This window comes from Hyla sarda, chromosome 1 (genome assembly GCF_029499605.1).
Source record: "Hyla sarda isolate aHylSar1 chromosome 1, aHylSar1.hap1, whole genome shotgun sequence".
Lineage (NCBI taxonomy): Eukaryota > Metazoa > Chordata > Amphibia > Anura > Hylidae > Hyla > Hyla sarda.
The window spans coordinates 229,126,721-229,144,167 of record NC_079189.1 but is presented as its reverse complement, the minus strand read 5'-3'; the positions used below and the strand labels follow the sequence as shown (position 1 = coordinate 229,144,167).

The 17,447-nt window shown below is 45.2% G+C and overlaps 1 protein-coding gene across 6 annotated transcripts in view; it reads right to left on the bottom strand.

Moving 5' to 3' along the window:
- Positions 1-17,447, bottom strand: part of LOC130365708 (signal-transducing adaptor protein 1-like) — a 219,909-nt gene that overhangs the window by 19,158 nt on the left and 183,304 nt on the right. For all 6 annotated transcript variants that reach the window (XR_008891898.1, XM_056568891.1, XM_056568889.1 and 3 more), the window contains 2 exons: positions 9,504-9,576; positions 9,188-9,287 (listed from right to left, as the gene is read on the bottom strand). Coding sequence is in view for 5 of the 6 variants with exons in the window: in XM_056568891.1 (XP_056424866.1) it covers positions 9,188-9,287; positions 9,504-9,576 (173 nt within the window). In the remaining variant the exon portion in view is untranslated. The remainder of the gene's footprint in view (positions 1-9,187; positions 9,288-9,503; positions 9,577-17,447) is intronic.

The window sequence follows — 17,447 nt, the reverse complement described above, 5'->3', positions numbered from 1 at the left end:
TTACCCAATTTTTTACATTTTCACAAGGGGAAATGGGAGAATTTGGTTTACATATTCCCCTAACTATAGAAATACATCCACATATGGGGTAACGTGTTGGGAGGGCACACAACAAGGCTCAGATGTCATAGAGGTCTGTTTGCATTTGAGACCTATGGCATATCAGTAGCTGACGGTTACATACATTCAGAGGAAAATACAAAAATGAAACACCCACATGTGACACCATTACAGAAAGTACCCACCCTGAGGAATGGGTATAGGGGTAAAGAGGACATTTTAAAATGCACGGGTGTTTCCTACATTTATTTTCCAGGAATGGATGAAGGGTAAATTTTGAAAATTGCTACTTTCAACCTATGCTCTGCTTCATCTTTCTGGGAACAACTAACATGTGACTCCGAATTGTCGCCTGGAAATACGACAGAGCTCATGAGCGAGAACTCTTCACATTTGAGGCTGATGTTTCTTATGGACCTAACAGTTACATACATTGAGAGGAAAATACAAGTAAGGAACAGCCACATGTGAGCCTATTACAAACAATGCACCCACTAGGGAAGGTGTATAGGGTTGAAGTGAAGATTTGAAACAGACGTGTGTTCCCTAAATTTATTTTCCAGGAATGGATGAAGTGTATTATGGGAAGGAATGAAAATTGCAATTTTACTACTGATATGCCAATTCCCAGAATGATGACCCAGAGTATAGCCAAAAGTAAAAAATGATGCCCACCCTATGCTCTGAATCATCATTCTGGGAATGTGATGTGTGTGGTCGTCCCTATTCTGTTATCTCAAATGGGCACCCCGCTCAGGTGGAGAGAGAGCGCTGCGCATTTGAGGCAACTGCAAACCCCCAATGCTTCTGACTCTGTGTCCCATGGCCCATTTTTTGTGGGGGAAAAACAATGTCGGGGTATTGGAAAAAAAAAAAGATTTTTTTTTTTTAAGGGGGGTGCTTTGGTTTTAAATTTGGAAGAAAATGTACTCTGGACTGGTACATTGGAGTCGAATTCTGGAGAACGAAAATCAGGTGAAAGGATAAAAAATTTAGAACTCCATGGAAGTGTGATACTCCCTGAAGCAGTTTTTAAGGCAGAGGCCCAGATGATCGGGGCAAGTGTCGCACTGAGTGGTGGTGTCCTTCCGAATCCCCCTCTTGCGACACACTCTGCATTTTTACTGGGGCCCACAGTTCCAGAGGTGTTTTGACCCACTCTTCGGTGGTAACCAAAGATGAGGGCCTTTAGAACTTCCTCTTGAAACTGCAGGAATGTCCCTGTGTTGCCAGCACGCTGGCGCAGTACAAAAGAGTTATACATGGAAACCTGTACCATGTAGACAGCAACTTTTTTGTACCATGTCCGTGTTTTGCGCATGGCATCATATGGCTTGAGGACTTGATCAGAAAGATCAAGTCCCCCATATACTGATTATTGTCCAGAACACAATCAGGCTTTAGGACCGGTCCCTCGGTACCTCTCACAGGGACAGGGGTGCTGCCGTTCCCATGAATTTCAGTGAGCATAAGGACATCCCTCTTGTCCTTATACCTGACCAGCAACAGGTTTTCATGGGTAAGGGCACAGGACACACCCCGTGGGATAGGTGTTTGGAGGGGATAGGAAGGAAGGCCTCTTTGATTCTTCCGGACTGTCCCACAAGTGAGCGTGGATCTGTCGGCGAGGGATGTGAAGAGAGGGATACTAGTATAAAAGTTATCCACGTAAAGGTGGTAACTATTATCTAGCAATGGGTGCAAAAGGCCCCAAACTACATTCCCACTAACACACAGAGTGGGGGGACATTCTGGGGGTTTAATACGGGAATCTCGTCTCTCATACACTTGCAAGTGTACCCTGAGGTACTCTGTCAAAGTTTATACATCTTCACGCCATACCCTGCTCGCTTGGTTGGGATGTATTGCTGGAAGCTGAGTCTCCCCTTAAAGCTGAGGAGAGACTCATCAATAGCAAACTTCCTTCCAGGGACATAGGCCTCCCAAAATTTGGTCCCGAAGTGATTAACAGCCTTATTTTATACAGTTCGGGTGGCATAATGCAAACATTTCCGAATGGCCTCGAACCAGGGACGTGTCATGGCCATATTGTAGAGCGGGGTCTGGTAAAGGACGTCCCCACTCCAATATTGCCTAACACTGGGTTTTTTGACTAGGTCCATATGCAGCACGAGGCCCCAAAATTTCCTCATTTTGGCTGCATCAACTGGGAACCAGCCATTGGCCTAGCCAAAAGTGAGCCCGGATTTGCAGTAATGAACTGTTGGACGTACAGGTTCATCTGGTCAACCATCAGATTGACAAAGTCGTCACTGAAAAAAACCCTGAAATAGTCAATTTCAGTGAACCCGACAATGTCAATCTTGATTCCTGAGTCGCCAACAAATTCAGGAATCACGGGCTCATGGTCCGCTGGCTCAGTCCAGACAAGTTCTCCGGTATGGAGCACCAGTGAATTTGGCTGGGGGGCATGACTAGTATGAGCACCAGGGGGACTCATACTAGCATGGGGCACAGGGTCATGAGGATGTTTGCGGTCCCTCATGGCGGCGTCTCTGCCGCCTTGGTGGCTCATCATCAGAACTAGATGATGAGGAGAACGAGAAAATAAGGAAGCTGGGATCTTCCTCGTCCTCTGTGGCGCTTTCAGTGTCGAAGGCAAGAATGGCATATGCCTCCTGCGCTGAAAATGCCCTGCGGGCCATTTCCCTACTCTAATGGGGAGTTAAGTGTATATATGTGGGGGGAGAAACTTTATTTGTGCATGTGCTGTGTGTGGTGTGGTGCGATACTACCTAACAGAAAAAAATATAAACTAAAAAGGGAAAAAAACTTTTTCTTAAAAAAAAAATAGACTTCTAGCGCAAAAAAAGCCCTGCACCAAAAAATGCGTGTACCTATTCGGTGGTGTGCGCACTGATTAGCGCTTGGTGGCGGAAAGGGGTGCAGAAGTCAGTGGGGGGTCCAGCCACTCAGCCCAAAACAGTGGCTGGTGGCACGTACACAGACCTCCATACAAAATACCCGAAAAATAAAATGATAAAATGCTTAACCATGAAAAAATGCACCCCCCTGAACCCCCAAAAAACACTGATCAGTGATAAATCACTGACAACGGTGGGGCAGGCCGCACACAGAGGTACGGTCCGTCCACACAGCACAGGCCTGCAAAAAATAAAAATAAAAAAACAGTGGCGGATTGCTCTTTTATAGCTAAGAGGGCCTGGCCACACATTTAGCAAAATTAAAAAAAAAAGGTTTGCGCCCCCCCAAAAAAACGCAGACCGAAGCGACCCAGTAGGGCTGGGGCCATGCAGCTAAAGGTCCCTACCTAATCTAAAATGTCCCTGACTGCTTTCTGTGCCAAGCGGCCACAGAAAGGGGGCAAGGGGGTACTTTTTAACACTTTTTTAACACTGAAGATGGAGATTGCATCATGGGGCTCCATCCTGCAGACCAGATCTCTCAGAAATGGTGGGCAGAACAGAGCAACATGCTCTTTAACGCACCTCTCCCCTCCCCATCACTACAGCCGCCAAATCACAGCTGTACTGGGGGGTGGCAACACTGCCACCTCCCAGTACTGTACGGATGATGATTAGTGGTGAATCGCCACAGTGAGCATTTACCGGCGAACTGCGGTCTCAGGACCCCCCTCGGCGATGTGCTGGGATCCCTGCTGAATGATTTCAGCAGGCATCCCAGTCCGGTCCACGACTGGCTACCGGCGGGCGTACCCATATGCCCTACGTCCTTAAAGCATACCCGTCAGATCCAACAAAAAAAATTTTTTTAATATATCACTCAGTATCTAATCCTGACCATGTACATCTCATTTTTATGTGTCTAGCACCTTTATTTATTTTTTTTATTAATCTTTAAATTTAGCTCACTAGTCTGAATTCCTCTCAAAGGGAGGGGGTGTGGCCTCACTGTGCAGGTCTCTGCCCCCCTCCCTCAGTATGCTGTCTGCTCACATCTCCCCTAGCATTGGCAAAACTAGAACTCACAGCTTGTCCTCACTGACAGTAGCGGGACACAAGCTGACAGTGGGAGGATTTTTCCTCCAGCTGTGAGCCCTGCACTCACAGCTGTCAATCAAGGAAGTGTGTCCATGATGTAGGTGATGACTCATGGACACAGCAGGACTAGTAAGTGTCTAAGCCGGCGGGGGGGCTGTTGTTTGACTGGCTTTTTCAGTATGAAATACCGAAATTTTCTAATGAAATTAATTGCAAAACCTATTGGTTTTGCATGCTTTACAACGTATCAAAAGTTTTTGTATCTGACAGTGCCCATTTAAGGACTCAGGATGCAGGGCGTATTCATACACCCTGTGTCCTGAAGAGGTTAAAGGACATTGTAAATAATAAACCAGTAGTTTCCTTTAGACTTTAAAAATCATTTAGATAAATCAGACAAGAGTCAAAACTGGTTAGAAAGACAGTGATATATATATATATATATATATATATAATATGTATCAATACTAAGTAACATTAACCTGTTAATATATGTGCGTTTGACTCTCAATCCATTGGTTTAAGTATGCTATGCATATATAGCTTTTAATGATTGGGTATGTGTTTGTTAAAAAAAAGTTTTTTGGTATGGTATCAATAGGATGGGGGTGGCTAAGGAAGTTAGAGGTCATTGATTAAGCTCAGGTGCGCGAAACATTTTACCGTGGTGGTCCCGATGAACTCCGCTGAGCTGCCGGGAAGCCGCAACCGCCGCAACCAACTTTGATGATTAAGGGGTTAATGCCGGGCATCACCGCGATCAGGAATGTCCAGCATTAGGCACAGGTCCCAGCGGCAGATAGTCGCCGGGACCACCCTGCTGCGACCCGTGCTCAGCTCCTGAGCACACGTCATAGAAGGGGAGCGGGACAAGGCCGTACAGGTATGCCCTCGGTCCCCAAGAGGTCAAAGGAGTACTGCAGCTATAGACAACATATCCCCTATCCGCATATCTCCTGTATGGGGCCCCAACTCTGCCACAGCTCTCTCCGTGCAGGAGGCATGTCAGCCGCAGCCGACACGTTCACTCCATCTATCTCTATGGGAGAGGCGGAGATGCAGCATTTGTGCATCCCCGCCTCTCCCATATAGCTGAATGGAGGGGGCGAGATTGTCGACCTCAAAGAGGTTGACAACACGAGCATTAACCGTGCAGATCCGCGGCAGTGCCAGGTTCCCGTACAGGAGATCGCAGGGGTCCCAGAGATCGGACCCCACGATCAGACAATTATCGCCTATCCTGCTAGTCAATTTATAAATTGTTATATGTTTTACTACTTAAAGAAGCAGTCCAGGAGATTTTTGTATGTTGGTCATTTATGTATGTTGTATACTAAATACGTTTTTTGTTATGTATTTTTTTTTTTCTTAATAAATGGGAAAAGGTGAGGAGATAACATTTTTTATTGGGGGGTTATTTATTATTTGGAAAAAAACTTATTTTCTGTTTTACACTGTATTTTCCCCCTAGAGGACTTGTACAAGCAATTATTTAGTAAACTAAATGATAAAGGGTGAGGGAGGGAGGTGGCTGTTACGCCTAGCGCTCCGGGCCCCCGCTCCTCCCCGGAGCGCTCACGGCGTCTTTCTCCCTGCAGCTCCCCGGTCAGTCCCGCTGACCGGGAGCGCTGCTCTGTCATGGCCGTTGGGGATGCGATTCGCACAGCGGGACGCGCCCGCTCGCGAATCGCATCCCAGGTCACTTACCCGTTCCCGTCCCCTGCTGTCATGTGCTGGCGCGCGCGGCTCCGCTCTCTAGGGCGCGCGCGCGCCAGCTCCCTGAGACTTAAAGGGCCAGTGCACCAATGATTGGTGCCTGGCCCAATTAGCTTAATTGGCTTCCACCTGGTCCCTGACTATATCTAACCTCCTCCCATGCACTTCCTTGCCGGATCTTGTTGCCCTTGTGCCTAGTGAAAGCGTTTTGTGTGTTTAAAGCCTGTGTACCAGAACTTCTGCTATCTCCCCTGACTACGAACCTTGCCGCCTGCCCCCGACCTTCTGCTACGTCCGACTTTGCTTCTGCCTACTCCCTTGTACCGCGCCTATCTTCAGCAGCCAGAGAGGTGAGCCGTTGCTAGTGGATACGACCTGGTCACTACCGCCGCAGCAAGACCATCCCGCTTTGCGGCGGGCTCTGGTGAAAACCAGTAGTGTCTTAGAACCGGTCCACTAGCACGGTCCTCGCTATCCCTCTCTGGCACAGAGGATCCACCTCCTGCCAGCCGGCATCGTGACAGTAGATCCGGCCATGGATCCCGCTGAAGTTCCTCTGCCAGTTGTCGCTGACCTCCCTACGCTGGTCGCCCAGCAAGCTCGTCAGATCGCCCAACAAGATCACCAGCTGTCGTACTTGACCACCATGACACAGCAACTCCAGTCACAACTACAGCAAGTACAGTCACAGCTACAGCAGCAGCAACCATCTCCTCCGCCAGCTCCTGCACCCCTTCCGCGGCGAGTGGCCGCTCCTAGCCTCCGCCTGTCCTTGCCGGACAAATTTAATGGGGACTCTAAATTCTGCCGTGGCTTTCTTTCGCAATGTTCCCTGCACTTGGAGATGATGTCGGACCAGTTTCCTACTGAAAGGTCTAAGGTGGCTTTCGTAGTCAGCCTTCTGTCTGGAAAAGCCCTGTCATGGGCCACACCGCTCTGGGACCGCAATGACCCCGTCACTGCCTCTGTACACTCCTTCTTCTCGGAAATTCGAAGTGTCTTTGAGGAACCTGCCCGAGCCTCTTCTGCTGAGACTGCCCTGCTGAACCTGGTCCAGGGTAATTCCTCCGTTGGCGAGTACGCCATACAATTCCGTACTCTTGCTTCTGAACTATCCTGGAATAATGAGGCTCTCTGCGCGACCTTTAAAAAAGGCCTATCCAGTAACATTAAAGATGTTCTGGCCGCACGAGAGACTCCTGCTAACCTGCATGAACTCATTCATCTAGCCACTCGCATTGACATGCGTTTTTCTGAGAGACATCAAGAGCTCCGCCAGGAAAAAGACTTAGATCTCTGGACACCTCTCCCACAGTCTCCACTGCAATCTGCGCCTAGGCCTCCCGCCGAGGAGGCCATGCAAGTGGATCGGTCTCGCCTGACCCTGGAGGAGAGGAATCGCCGTAAGGAAGAGAATCTTTGTCTGTACTGTGCCAGTACTGAACATTTTTTGGTGGATTGCCCAATCCGTCCTCCACGTCTGGGAAACGCACGCTCGCACCCAGCTCTCGTGGGTGTGGCGTCTCTTGATGCCAAGTCGGCTTCTCCACGTCTCACGGTGCCTGTTCGGATTTCTACTTCAGCCAGCTCTCCCCTCTCAGCCGTGGCCTGCCTGGACTCTGGAGCTTCTGGGAATTTTATTCGGGAGTCCTTTGTGAATAAATTCCGCATTCCGGTGACCCGTCTTGTCAAGCCACTCCACATTTCCGCGGTCAACGGAGCCAGGTTGGATTGCACCGTGCGTTACCGCACGGAGCCCCTCCTAATGTGCATCGGACCTCATCACGAGGAAATTGTATTTTTTGTCCTTCCTAATTGCACTTCTGAAGTTCTCCTTGGACTACCCTGGCTTCAACACCATTCCCCAACCCTGGATTGGTCCACTGGGGAGATCAAGAGTTGGGGTCCCTCTTGTTCCAAGGACTGCCTTCAACCGGTTCCCAGTACTCCCTGCCGTGACCCTGTGGTTCCTCCTGTATCCGGTCCCCCTAAGGTCATTAAGGACTCTGCCTGCCACAGGAAATGCCCCTCCCCCCCTCCCAGTCCCATCAGGCAAGCCTCTGTGTCCCCTCATGGCCCTCGTCCTGGTGTCACACTGCCCCGTGCCAGGTCTCGCCCTCTGCCCTCTCTCCCCATTCCTACTCCTGCGGTTCTGCCTGCCGTTGAGGAATCCCTCCATCCTTTCCCGGTGTCCTCATCCCAGGGGAGGCAGTTACCGGACAAAGAGAAGGGGAGACCTAAGGGGGGGGGTACTGTTACGCCTAGCGCTCCGGGCCCCCGCTCCTCCCCGGAGCGCTCACGGCGTCTTTCTCCCTGCAGCTCCCCGGTCAGTCCCGCTGACCGGGAGCGCTGCTCTGTCATGGCCGTTGGGGATGCGATTCGCACAGCGGGACGCGCCCGCTCGCGAATCGCATCCCAGGTCACTTACCCGTTCCCGTCCCCTGCTGTCATGTGCTGGCACGCGCGGCTCCGCTCTCTAGGGCGCGCGCGCGCCAGCTCCCTGAGACTTAAAGGGCCAGTGCACCAATGATTGGTGCCTGGCCCAATTAGCTTAATTGGCTTCCACCTGGTCCCTGACTATATCTAACCTCCTCCCATGCACTTCCTTGCCGGATCTTGTTGCCCTTGTGCCTAGTGAAAGCGTTTTGTGTGTTTAAAGCCTGTGTACCAGAACTTCTGCTATCTCCCCTGACTACGAACCTTGCCGCCTGCCCCCGACCTTCTGCTACGTCCGACTTTGCTTCTGCCTACTCCCTTGTACCGCGCCTATCTTCAGCAGCCAGAGAGGTGAGCCGTTGCTAGTGGATACGACCTGGTCACTACCGCCGCAGCAAGACCATCCCGCTTTGCGGCGGGCTCTGGTGAAAACCAGTAGTGTCTTAGAACCGGTCCACTAGCACGGTCCTCGCTATCCCTCTCTGGCACAGAGGATCCACCTCCTGCCAGCCGGCATCGTGACAGTGGCATGCATGCTGCAGTTCAGCACTACCTTTATGACTCTTGAGTCTGGAAGAAAAATATGATTTTAAACTTTGCAGTTATCAGCTAAGAGACAGTTATCATTTATTTATCTCCCTATCAGCCTATGTCTGCAGCTCTGAGCACGATATAGAGCTAACAGATTAATCAGAGGGTTTTGGGCTAGAAGTTTATCTGTATTCAGTCTTCTTTCACAGCTCTCACAATATTCACATTACATATGTATATATAAGTCAGATTTTGATAAGTGGCAATCTATTCAGAATTACTATCTATAGCATAAATAAACACACAGCTGTATGTGTAATATTTCACAACACAATTTAGATTGTTTTAGCCTGGTTTGTAGGCTGGATTTTATTGGGTCTTTGTTACCTACAGTACACATACATAAATAAAGAAAACACTCTAAAATTAAATTGTAAAACAATATATAAAATAAATCATACCAATTTGTGTGTCATAAATACTGGAATTATAGGGCCTTAGCTTTCCTCTGGTTTCAGCAACAAAGTGATCAACAACTTCATGAAGACTGCTAAGTACAACCTAAGTATTTAAGAAATAAAAAAACATATTTAATAAACATTGAATGTATCCACTTGTTTTAAAAGCATTTTTTTAAGAAAAAAAATGCCACAAAAATGGTGTGTGAAGAAGGGGAAATTGGGCATAGATGTATGTTTTACATATTATAGATACATGTAAAATAACATTGTGTTGATGGATCCAACAAGAACAAATTTTAACTAAAGATAAACTTACAGGCCTGTCTAATTCGATGGTGAAGCCACGATCTGTTTTTACAACCTTGTAATGTTTAACCTGAGGCCTGGAGCTACAAAAGTTAAAAGATGAAAAAAAAAAAAAAAAGGTTAAAAAAACAATAAGACATTTTTTTTTAAACATAGCCACTTACCTTTGATTTAAACTTTTAATATGCAGCTATGTGAAAAGAAGAACTGTCATAGGAAACATTTTTATTGTGCATACTAAATGATAACATAACTTTTTAAATATACAGTTATGTAAAAAAAAAGTCCATTTTATTTAAAAACTAGCTGAGTACCCGGTGTTGCCTGGTTTTTCCTTCCTCATCCTTGTTGGGGAGGAAAATAGCAAAGGAGGAAGTTTTTGACTTCATAACCCATCCTCATATATTGTTGTCATATCCCAACCCCATATCCCGTCCTCATAACTCAACCTCATATCCCAACCTCATATCCCGTCCTCATATCTCAACCTCATATCCCGTCCTCATATCCCGACCTCCTATCCCGTCCTCATATCTCGACCTCCTATCCCCAACCTCCTATCCCATCCTAATATTCCGTCCTCATATCTCAACCTCATATCCCGTCCTCCTATCCTGTCCTCATATCTCGTCTTCATATCCCGTCCTCATATCGTGACCTCATATCCCGTCATCATATCCTGACCTCCTATCCTGTCCTTCTATCCTGACCTCATATCCCATCCTCAAATCCTGACCTTCTATCCCGTTCTCCCATCTTGACCTCCTATGCCGTCCTCCTATCACAACCTCATATCCCATCCTCATATCTTGACCTCCTATCCTGACCTCCTATCCCAACCTCCTCTCTTTGTGAGATGGGGTGCGGCTTGCAAGCCTGGATTGACACATTCACCAGGAGATGCAGAGCGGAGCTTGTGGAGTAAGGTACTGGAAGTCCCATATACTCGCATGGGACTTGAAACAAAAACCCATCTTTTATGTAAAGGTGTAAGTAAGGGTTAATTTAATTATCATATATTTTTATTTGACATATAAGTAACATGTTTACCAGGTATTATTGAAATATCTCCCGCCGTACGGAAGTTATGTGGGTACATACATTTCCCATTGATTTGCATGGGATTTTAACCCCTTAAGGACTCAGCCCATTTTGGCCTTAAGGACTCAGACAATTTAATTTTTACGTTTTTATTTTTTCCTCCTCGCCTTCTAAAAATCATAACTCTTTTATATTTTCATCCACAGACTAGTATGAGGGCTTGTTTTTTGCGCGACCAGTTGTCTTTTGTAATGATATCACTCATTATATCATAAAATGTATGGCGCAACCAAAAAACACTATTTTTGTGGGGAAATTAAAACGAAAAACGCAATTTTGCTAATTTTGGAAGGTTTTGTTTTCACGCCGTACAATTTCTGGTAAAAATGACATGTGTTCTTTATTCTGAGGGTCAATACGATTAAAATGATACCCATTATTATATACTTTTATATTATTGTTGCGCTTAAAAAAAATCACAAACTTTTTAACCAAATTAGTACGTTTATAATCCCTTTATTTTGATGACCTATAACTTTTTTATTTTTCCGTATAAGCGGCGGTATGGGGGCTCATTTTTTGCGCCATGATCTGTACTTTTTTTTGATACCACATTTGCATATAAAAAACTTTTAATACATTTTTTATAATTTTTTTTTTAATAAAATGTATTAAAAAAGTAGGAATTTTGGACTTTTGGAATTTTTTTTCGTTCACGCCGTTCACCGTACGGGATCATTAACATTTTATTTTAATAGTTCGGACATTTACGCACGCGGCGATACCAAATATGTCTATAAAAAATGTTTTTTACGCTTTTTGGGGGTAAAATAGGAAAAAACGGACGTTTTACTTTTTTATTGGGGGAGGGGATTTTTCACTTTTTTTTTACTTTTACTTTTACATTTTTTTACATTTTTTTTTACACTTGAATAGTCCCCATAGGGGACTATTCATAGCAATACCATGATTGCTAATACTGATCTGTTCTATGTATAGGACATAGAACAGATCAGTATTATCGGTCATCTCCTGCTCTGGTCTGCTCGATCACAGACCAGAGCAGGAGACGCCGGGAGCCGCACGGAGGAAGGAGAGGGGACCTCCGTGCGGCGTTATGAATGATCGGATCCCCGCAGCAGCGCTGCGGGCGATCCGATCGTTCATTTTAATCGCGAACTGCCGCAGATGCCGGGATCTGTATTGATCCCCGGCACCTGAGGGGTTAATGGCGGACGCCCGCGAGATCGCGGGCGTCGGCCATTGCCGGCGGGTCCCTGGCTGCAATCAGCAGCCGGGATCAGCCGCGCATGACACGGGCATCGCTCCGATGCCCGCGGTTATGCTTAGGACGTAAATGTACGTCCTGGTGCGTTAAGTACCACCTCACCAGGACGTACATTTACGTCCTGCGTCCTTAAGGGGTTAAACAAAAACCCTGACCCTCACAAATGGGGATAGTTAAGGGTTAAATTACCGTAACTATCCTATATTTTAAGTGGACATATAAGTAACATGTATTTTCGCAATATCTTCAGACATTTTTAAGTTATGCAGTAACATATATTTCCCATAGACTTGTATGGGACTTTAAACAAATACCCCAACCCTGGCAAATGGGGTTGAGTTAGGGTTAAATTACCTATCCTATGTTTGTTGTTGAGATATAAGTAACATGTGTGCCAAGTTTCATGTTAATATCTTCAGCCGTCTGGACGTGATGCTGGAACATACACACACACATACACACACATTGAGTTTTATATACATAGATAAAAATCCTTAAAATTGCCGTCACTAGGGTTCATCTATCTTCCTTCACGTTGATGTCTCTGTTACAGCACACTGGGTACCATCAGCTGCACTGGCTCCTGTTTTGGCACAGACACAACCTACCTATGAGCGAGTGCAGGGAGTGCACTCACACAGAGTCAGTGCGGCTGTGATCTCCCGCCTGTGAAGACTGCCAAGCATCGCACAGAAGAGTCTGTGTGCAGACTCAGTCCCCTTTAAGTTGCAGAGGCCGATGATCTAAATATTTCTGTGCCTCATTAAATCCTGCGTTCGCCCCTCCTATCATCTTTCTGAACGTGAAATACAGTGTGTGATCAGCCATGATTGGCTGAGGACGCACACACCTCGCTCATCTATATTCACTGCTTTCCTATGCACTATGGTGTGGTCCATGGTTGCTCGCTGTTGCCATAGCTGTAGATATGGTAGTGGTCAGTAACACATAGGCATGTGCTGTCTTTGTAGGTTGAATCATGACATTGTAACTTGCTGTAACTTGCTTGTGTCCACTGTAATTATGGGAGTGACTTTAGATCCTGTAACTATGGTAGTGGTTTATTACTATATCCATGTGAGTGGCTTTGTAAACCCTACCTTTCTTGTTGTCTGTACAAATAAATCTGACTCGGGTAGGACACGCTCACTCTGATTCTGGAGGCGGGGAGTGGTGTCAACTGTTGACCTACCGGCATGTTGTCTGTATTTCTTCAAGTATTGCGATATTTATTTATCTCAGGGCAGACAACACTGAAGCTGATTATTATTACAAGTCTGGATATCTACCACACTGCCAGCAGCTTTTATGTGTCAGACTGCATGCTCTCAGCTGTGTATCAATTAATATGTGTGATACTGCCTGCAGTCTATTATGTGTGTTACTGAATGTAGAATAGTGTATGGAAGCCTATTCAGAGTGAAAATGCCCTGAGCCGTGTATGTAAGCCGAGTCAGTGTGATACTGCCTGCAGTCTATTATGTGTGTTACTGAATGTAGAATAGTGTATGGAAGCCTATTCAGAGTGATAATGCCCTGAGCCGTGTATGTAAGTCGTTTCAGTGTGATACTGCCTGCAGTGTATTATGTGTGTTACTGGATGTAGAATAGTGTATGTAAGCTGATTCAGTGTGATACTGCCTGCAGTCTATTATGTGTGTTACTGAATGTAGAATAGTGTATGGAAGCCTATTCAGAGTGATAATGCCCTGAGCCGTGTATGTAAGCCGATTCAGTGTGATACTGCCTGCAGTGTATTATGTGTGTTACTGGATGTAGAATAGTGTATGGAAGCCTATTCAGAGTGCAAATGCCCTGAGCCGTGTATGTAAGCCGTTTCAGTGTGATACTGCCTGCAGTGTATTATGTGTGTTACTGGATGTAGAATAGTGTATGTAAGCCGATTCAGTGTGATACTGCCTGCAGTCTATTATGTGTGTTACTGAATGTAGAATAGTGTATGGAAGCCTATTCAGAGTGATAATGCCCTGAGCCGTGTATGTAAGCCGATTCAGTGTGATACTGCCTGCAGTCTATTATGTGTGTTACTGAATGTAGAATAGTGTATGGAAGCCTATTCAGAGTGAAAATGCCCTGAGCCGTGTATGTAAGCCGATTCAGTGTGATACTGCCTGCAGTGTATTATGTGTGTTACTGGATGTAGAATAGTGTATGGAAGCCTATTCAGAGTGAAAATGCCCTGAGCCGTGTATGTAAGCCGATTCAGTGTGATACTGCCTGCAGTGTATTATGTGTGTTACTGGATGTAGAATAGTGTATGTAAGCCGATTCAGTGTGATACTGCCTGCAGTGTATTATGTGTGTTACTGAATGTAGAATAGTGTATGGAAGCCTATTCAGAGTGATAATGCCCTGAGCCGTGTATGTAAGCCGATTCAGTGTGGTACTTCCCTGAACGTGCATGTATGAGGGGGGTAGGATTATCACTGTTGGGGTGAGGTTACACAGGGAGGACACTAACACAGTGTTTTACAAACACTGTACCTCCAGCTGTTGCAAAACTACAACTCCCAGCATGTCCAGATATCTTTTGGCTGACCTAGCATGCTGGGAGAAGTAGTTTTTCAACAGTTGGAGGCACAATGTTTGTAAAACACTATGTTAGAGCAGTGTTGCCTCCAGCTATATGCCTCCAGCTGTTGCAAAACTACTACTCCCAGCATGCTAGGTCAGCCAAAAGATATCTGGGCATGCTGGGAGTTGTAGTTTTGCAACAGCTGGAGGTACAGTGTTTGTAAAACAATGTGTTAGAACTGCTGTTCTGCCACTCAGGCGTCTGAGAAAGCATAATGATAACCAATATGGCTGTCACCATGTGTGTCATCCAGCATACAGAGGCTTCTGAATGGCAGAGATGTTGATCAGCCATTCAGGAGTCTTAGAAAGATTAATGACAACTAATATGGGTGTCATAATGATTGTCATTCAGCTTTCCTAGGCTCCTGAATGGCAGAGAAGCATGTTAGGCTATTCTGGAGTCTGGGAAAGCCCAGTTACACACATGGTGACAGGTATGTTTGTTGCCTCTCAGCTTTCCCTGACTCCTGAATGGCTGATCCAGTTTCTCCCAATGCTCCTCTCCCCTCCCAATCTACCTTGGCCTATGTTGTAGTCCTCCCTAAACTGGGAAAAAACCTACAGATGTGTGCTAGTTACAGACCTATCTCGCTTTTAAATGTAGACCTTTCTTTGCTAAACTTAAAGTGAATAGACTTGGGCCTTACCTACCAACCCTTATTCACCCATCAGGTGGGTTTGGTCCCCGGGATGGAGGCCTGCGATAATACACTCAAGACATTGGACATCTTTCACAATGCTCCTACACAGAAGATTCTGCTTATGGTCCTTTTTCTAGATGCCAAAAAAAACATTTACCGGACTTCGTGGTCATGTCTTTCCATCACTCTTCAATTTATAGGCATTGGCCCTGCCATTACCTCAAATATTATGTCCCTCTATTAGGTTCCCTCAGCTCGCCTAAACATTAATGACTCTATGTCTTAACCTTTTAACATATATGTATAGGTACACGGCAGGGATGCCACTTATCTCCTCTTTTATACGCTCTTATCATAGAACATTTCTTGCCCATAATTTGAAGCAATCCAGTCATCTCTGGCATCCATGTGGGGGGATGTAAATATGAATGTTCGGCTTTTGCTGATGATCTTTTGGTGTATGGCACCACCCCTCATATCTCTCTTTCCTGTTTGATGTCATAGCTGTTGGGTTTTGGTCAGTGGTCTAACTTTAAAATAAGTCTGAGGCCTTAAATGTCTCCTTTGTGGATGTCCTTAAAGAGGTACGGCACCTAATAAGATGTCTGATTGCAGATGGTCTGGCCGCTGGGACCCCCTGCAATCTCTGGCCCAGCACCCCAGCGTCCTAAACATTTACGTTCAGAACGCCAGGTTAGGGCGGCCGTGGTTATGACGTCTTGCACACACCCCCTTGATTCATGTCTTACTCTCCGTTAAAAGAGACAGGCAAGTTGGAGCAACCAATCATATAGGGGGTGGATATTTGTTAGGCTGGGAAGGCCAGATAGGTCACAATAATGGTGATCTGGTAAGTGAACCTAACATTCTCCCCTGCATTTTTTTTTTGCCCACCATCTGTTAATCCCCCCCCCCCCTTTATTTATTTATTTATTTATTTATTTATTTGTTTATTTTTTAAAGCAGCAATACATAATAAACTATATGTTAGGTATTTCTGTAAACATATTGTCCAGCAGAATGAAGACAACATTACATTTATACTGCATACTAAACATGAAACTAAAAAAATATGAAAACAATTACCTGCTGTATTTTTTTATTTGGTCTCCCAAAAATGTTATGGAAAGTGATCATAATGTTACATGTACCCTAAAATATCTGCAGCTTGCACTGCAAAAAAAAAAAATCTCTCAAACAGCTCAGTCGGAAAGTAAAAACTTACAGCTCTTAGAATATGGGGACACAAAAATATAAATTTGGAATTGGAGTTAACATGTTAATATACAGCACTCTGTAAAGAAAGAAGTAAACATATTCCTAGAATAGTGGGGTTTATTATAGCCCCCCCCCCCCCCACCCAAAAAAAAGTGTATATATATATTTTTTTTTATTTTTTTATTATATTTATATAATTGGCAATAATTATTATTTTTTTTTTTAAAAGCTCTTACATGGCTAGGTCTATAGGAAAATCAAACAGTCATTTCTCAAAACATGGGTATAAAACCACGAAAAAAATACCAGCATCTAGAAGGCCATGGAATCAGGTATGTGATTTTTTTGTTTGCCCAAAAATACACTCATAAATTCTTCATGTATAAAGAGGTGCAAATTAATAGGGTGTGTGTCATCCCTGCACACAAGTTTCTCTTTATGTATTGATACCTTGGGGCCTTACAAATGATGCTTATAAACAATTCCAACAAATGGTGCTCTTTTCATTCTGAGCCATGTTGTTTGCCCAAACAGTAGTTTACAATAACATACAGTACAGACCAAAAGTTTGGACACACCTTCTCATTCAGAGTTTTCTTTATTTTCATGACTATGAAAATTGTAGATTCACACAGGAGGCATCAAAACTATGAAACATGTGGAATTATATACATAACAAAAAAGTGTTAAACAACTGAAAATATGTCATATTCTAGGTTCTTCAAAGTAGCCACCTTTTGCTTTCATTACTGCTTTGCACACTCTTGGCATTCTCTTGTTGAGCTTCAAGAGGTAGTCACCTAAAATGGTTTTCACTTCACAGGTGTGTGGAGGAGGTGTGATGGTGTGGGGGTGCTTTGCTGGTGACACTGTTGGGGATTTATTCAAAATTGAAGGCATACTGAACCAGCATGTCTACCACAGCATCTTACAGCAGCATGCTATTCCATCCGGTTTGCGTTTAGTTGGACCATCACTTATTTTTCAAGAGGACAATGACCCCAAACACACCTCTAGGCTGTGTAAGGGCTATTTGACGAAGAAAGAGAGTGATGGGATGCTGCGCCAGATGACCTGGCCTCCACAGTCACCAGACCTGAACCCAATCAAGATGGTTTGGGGTGAGCTGCACCGCAAAGTGAAGGCAAAAGGGCCAACAAGTGCTAAG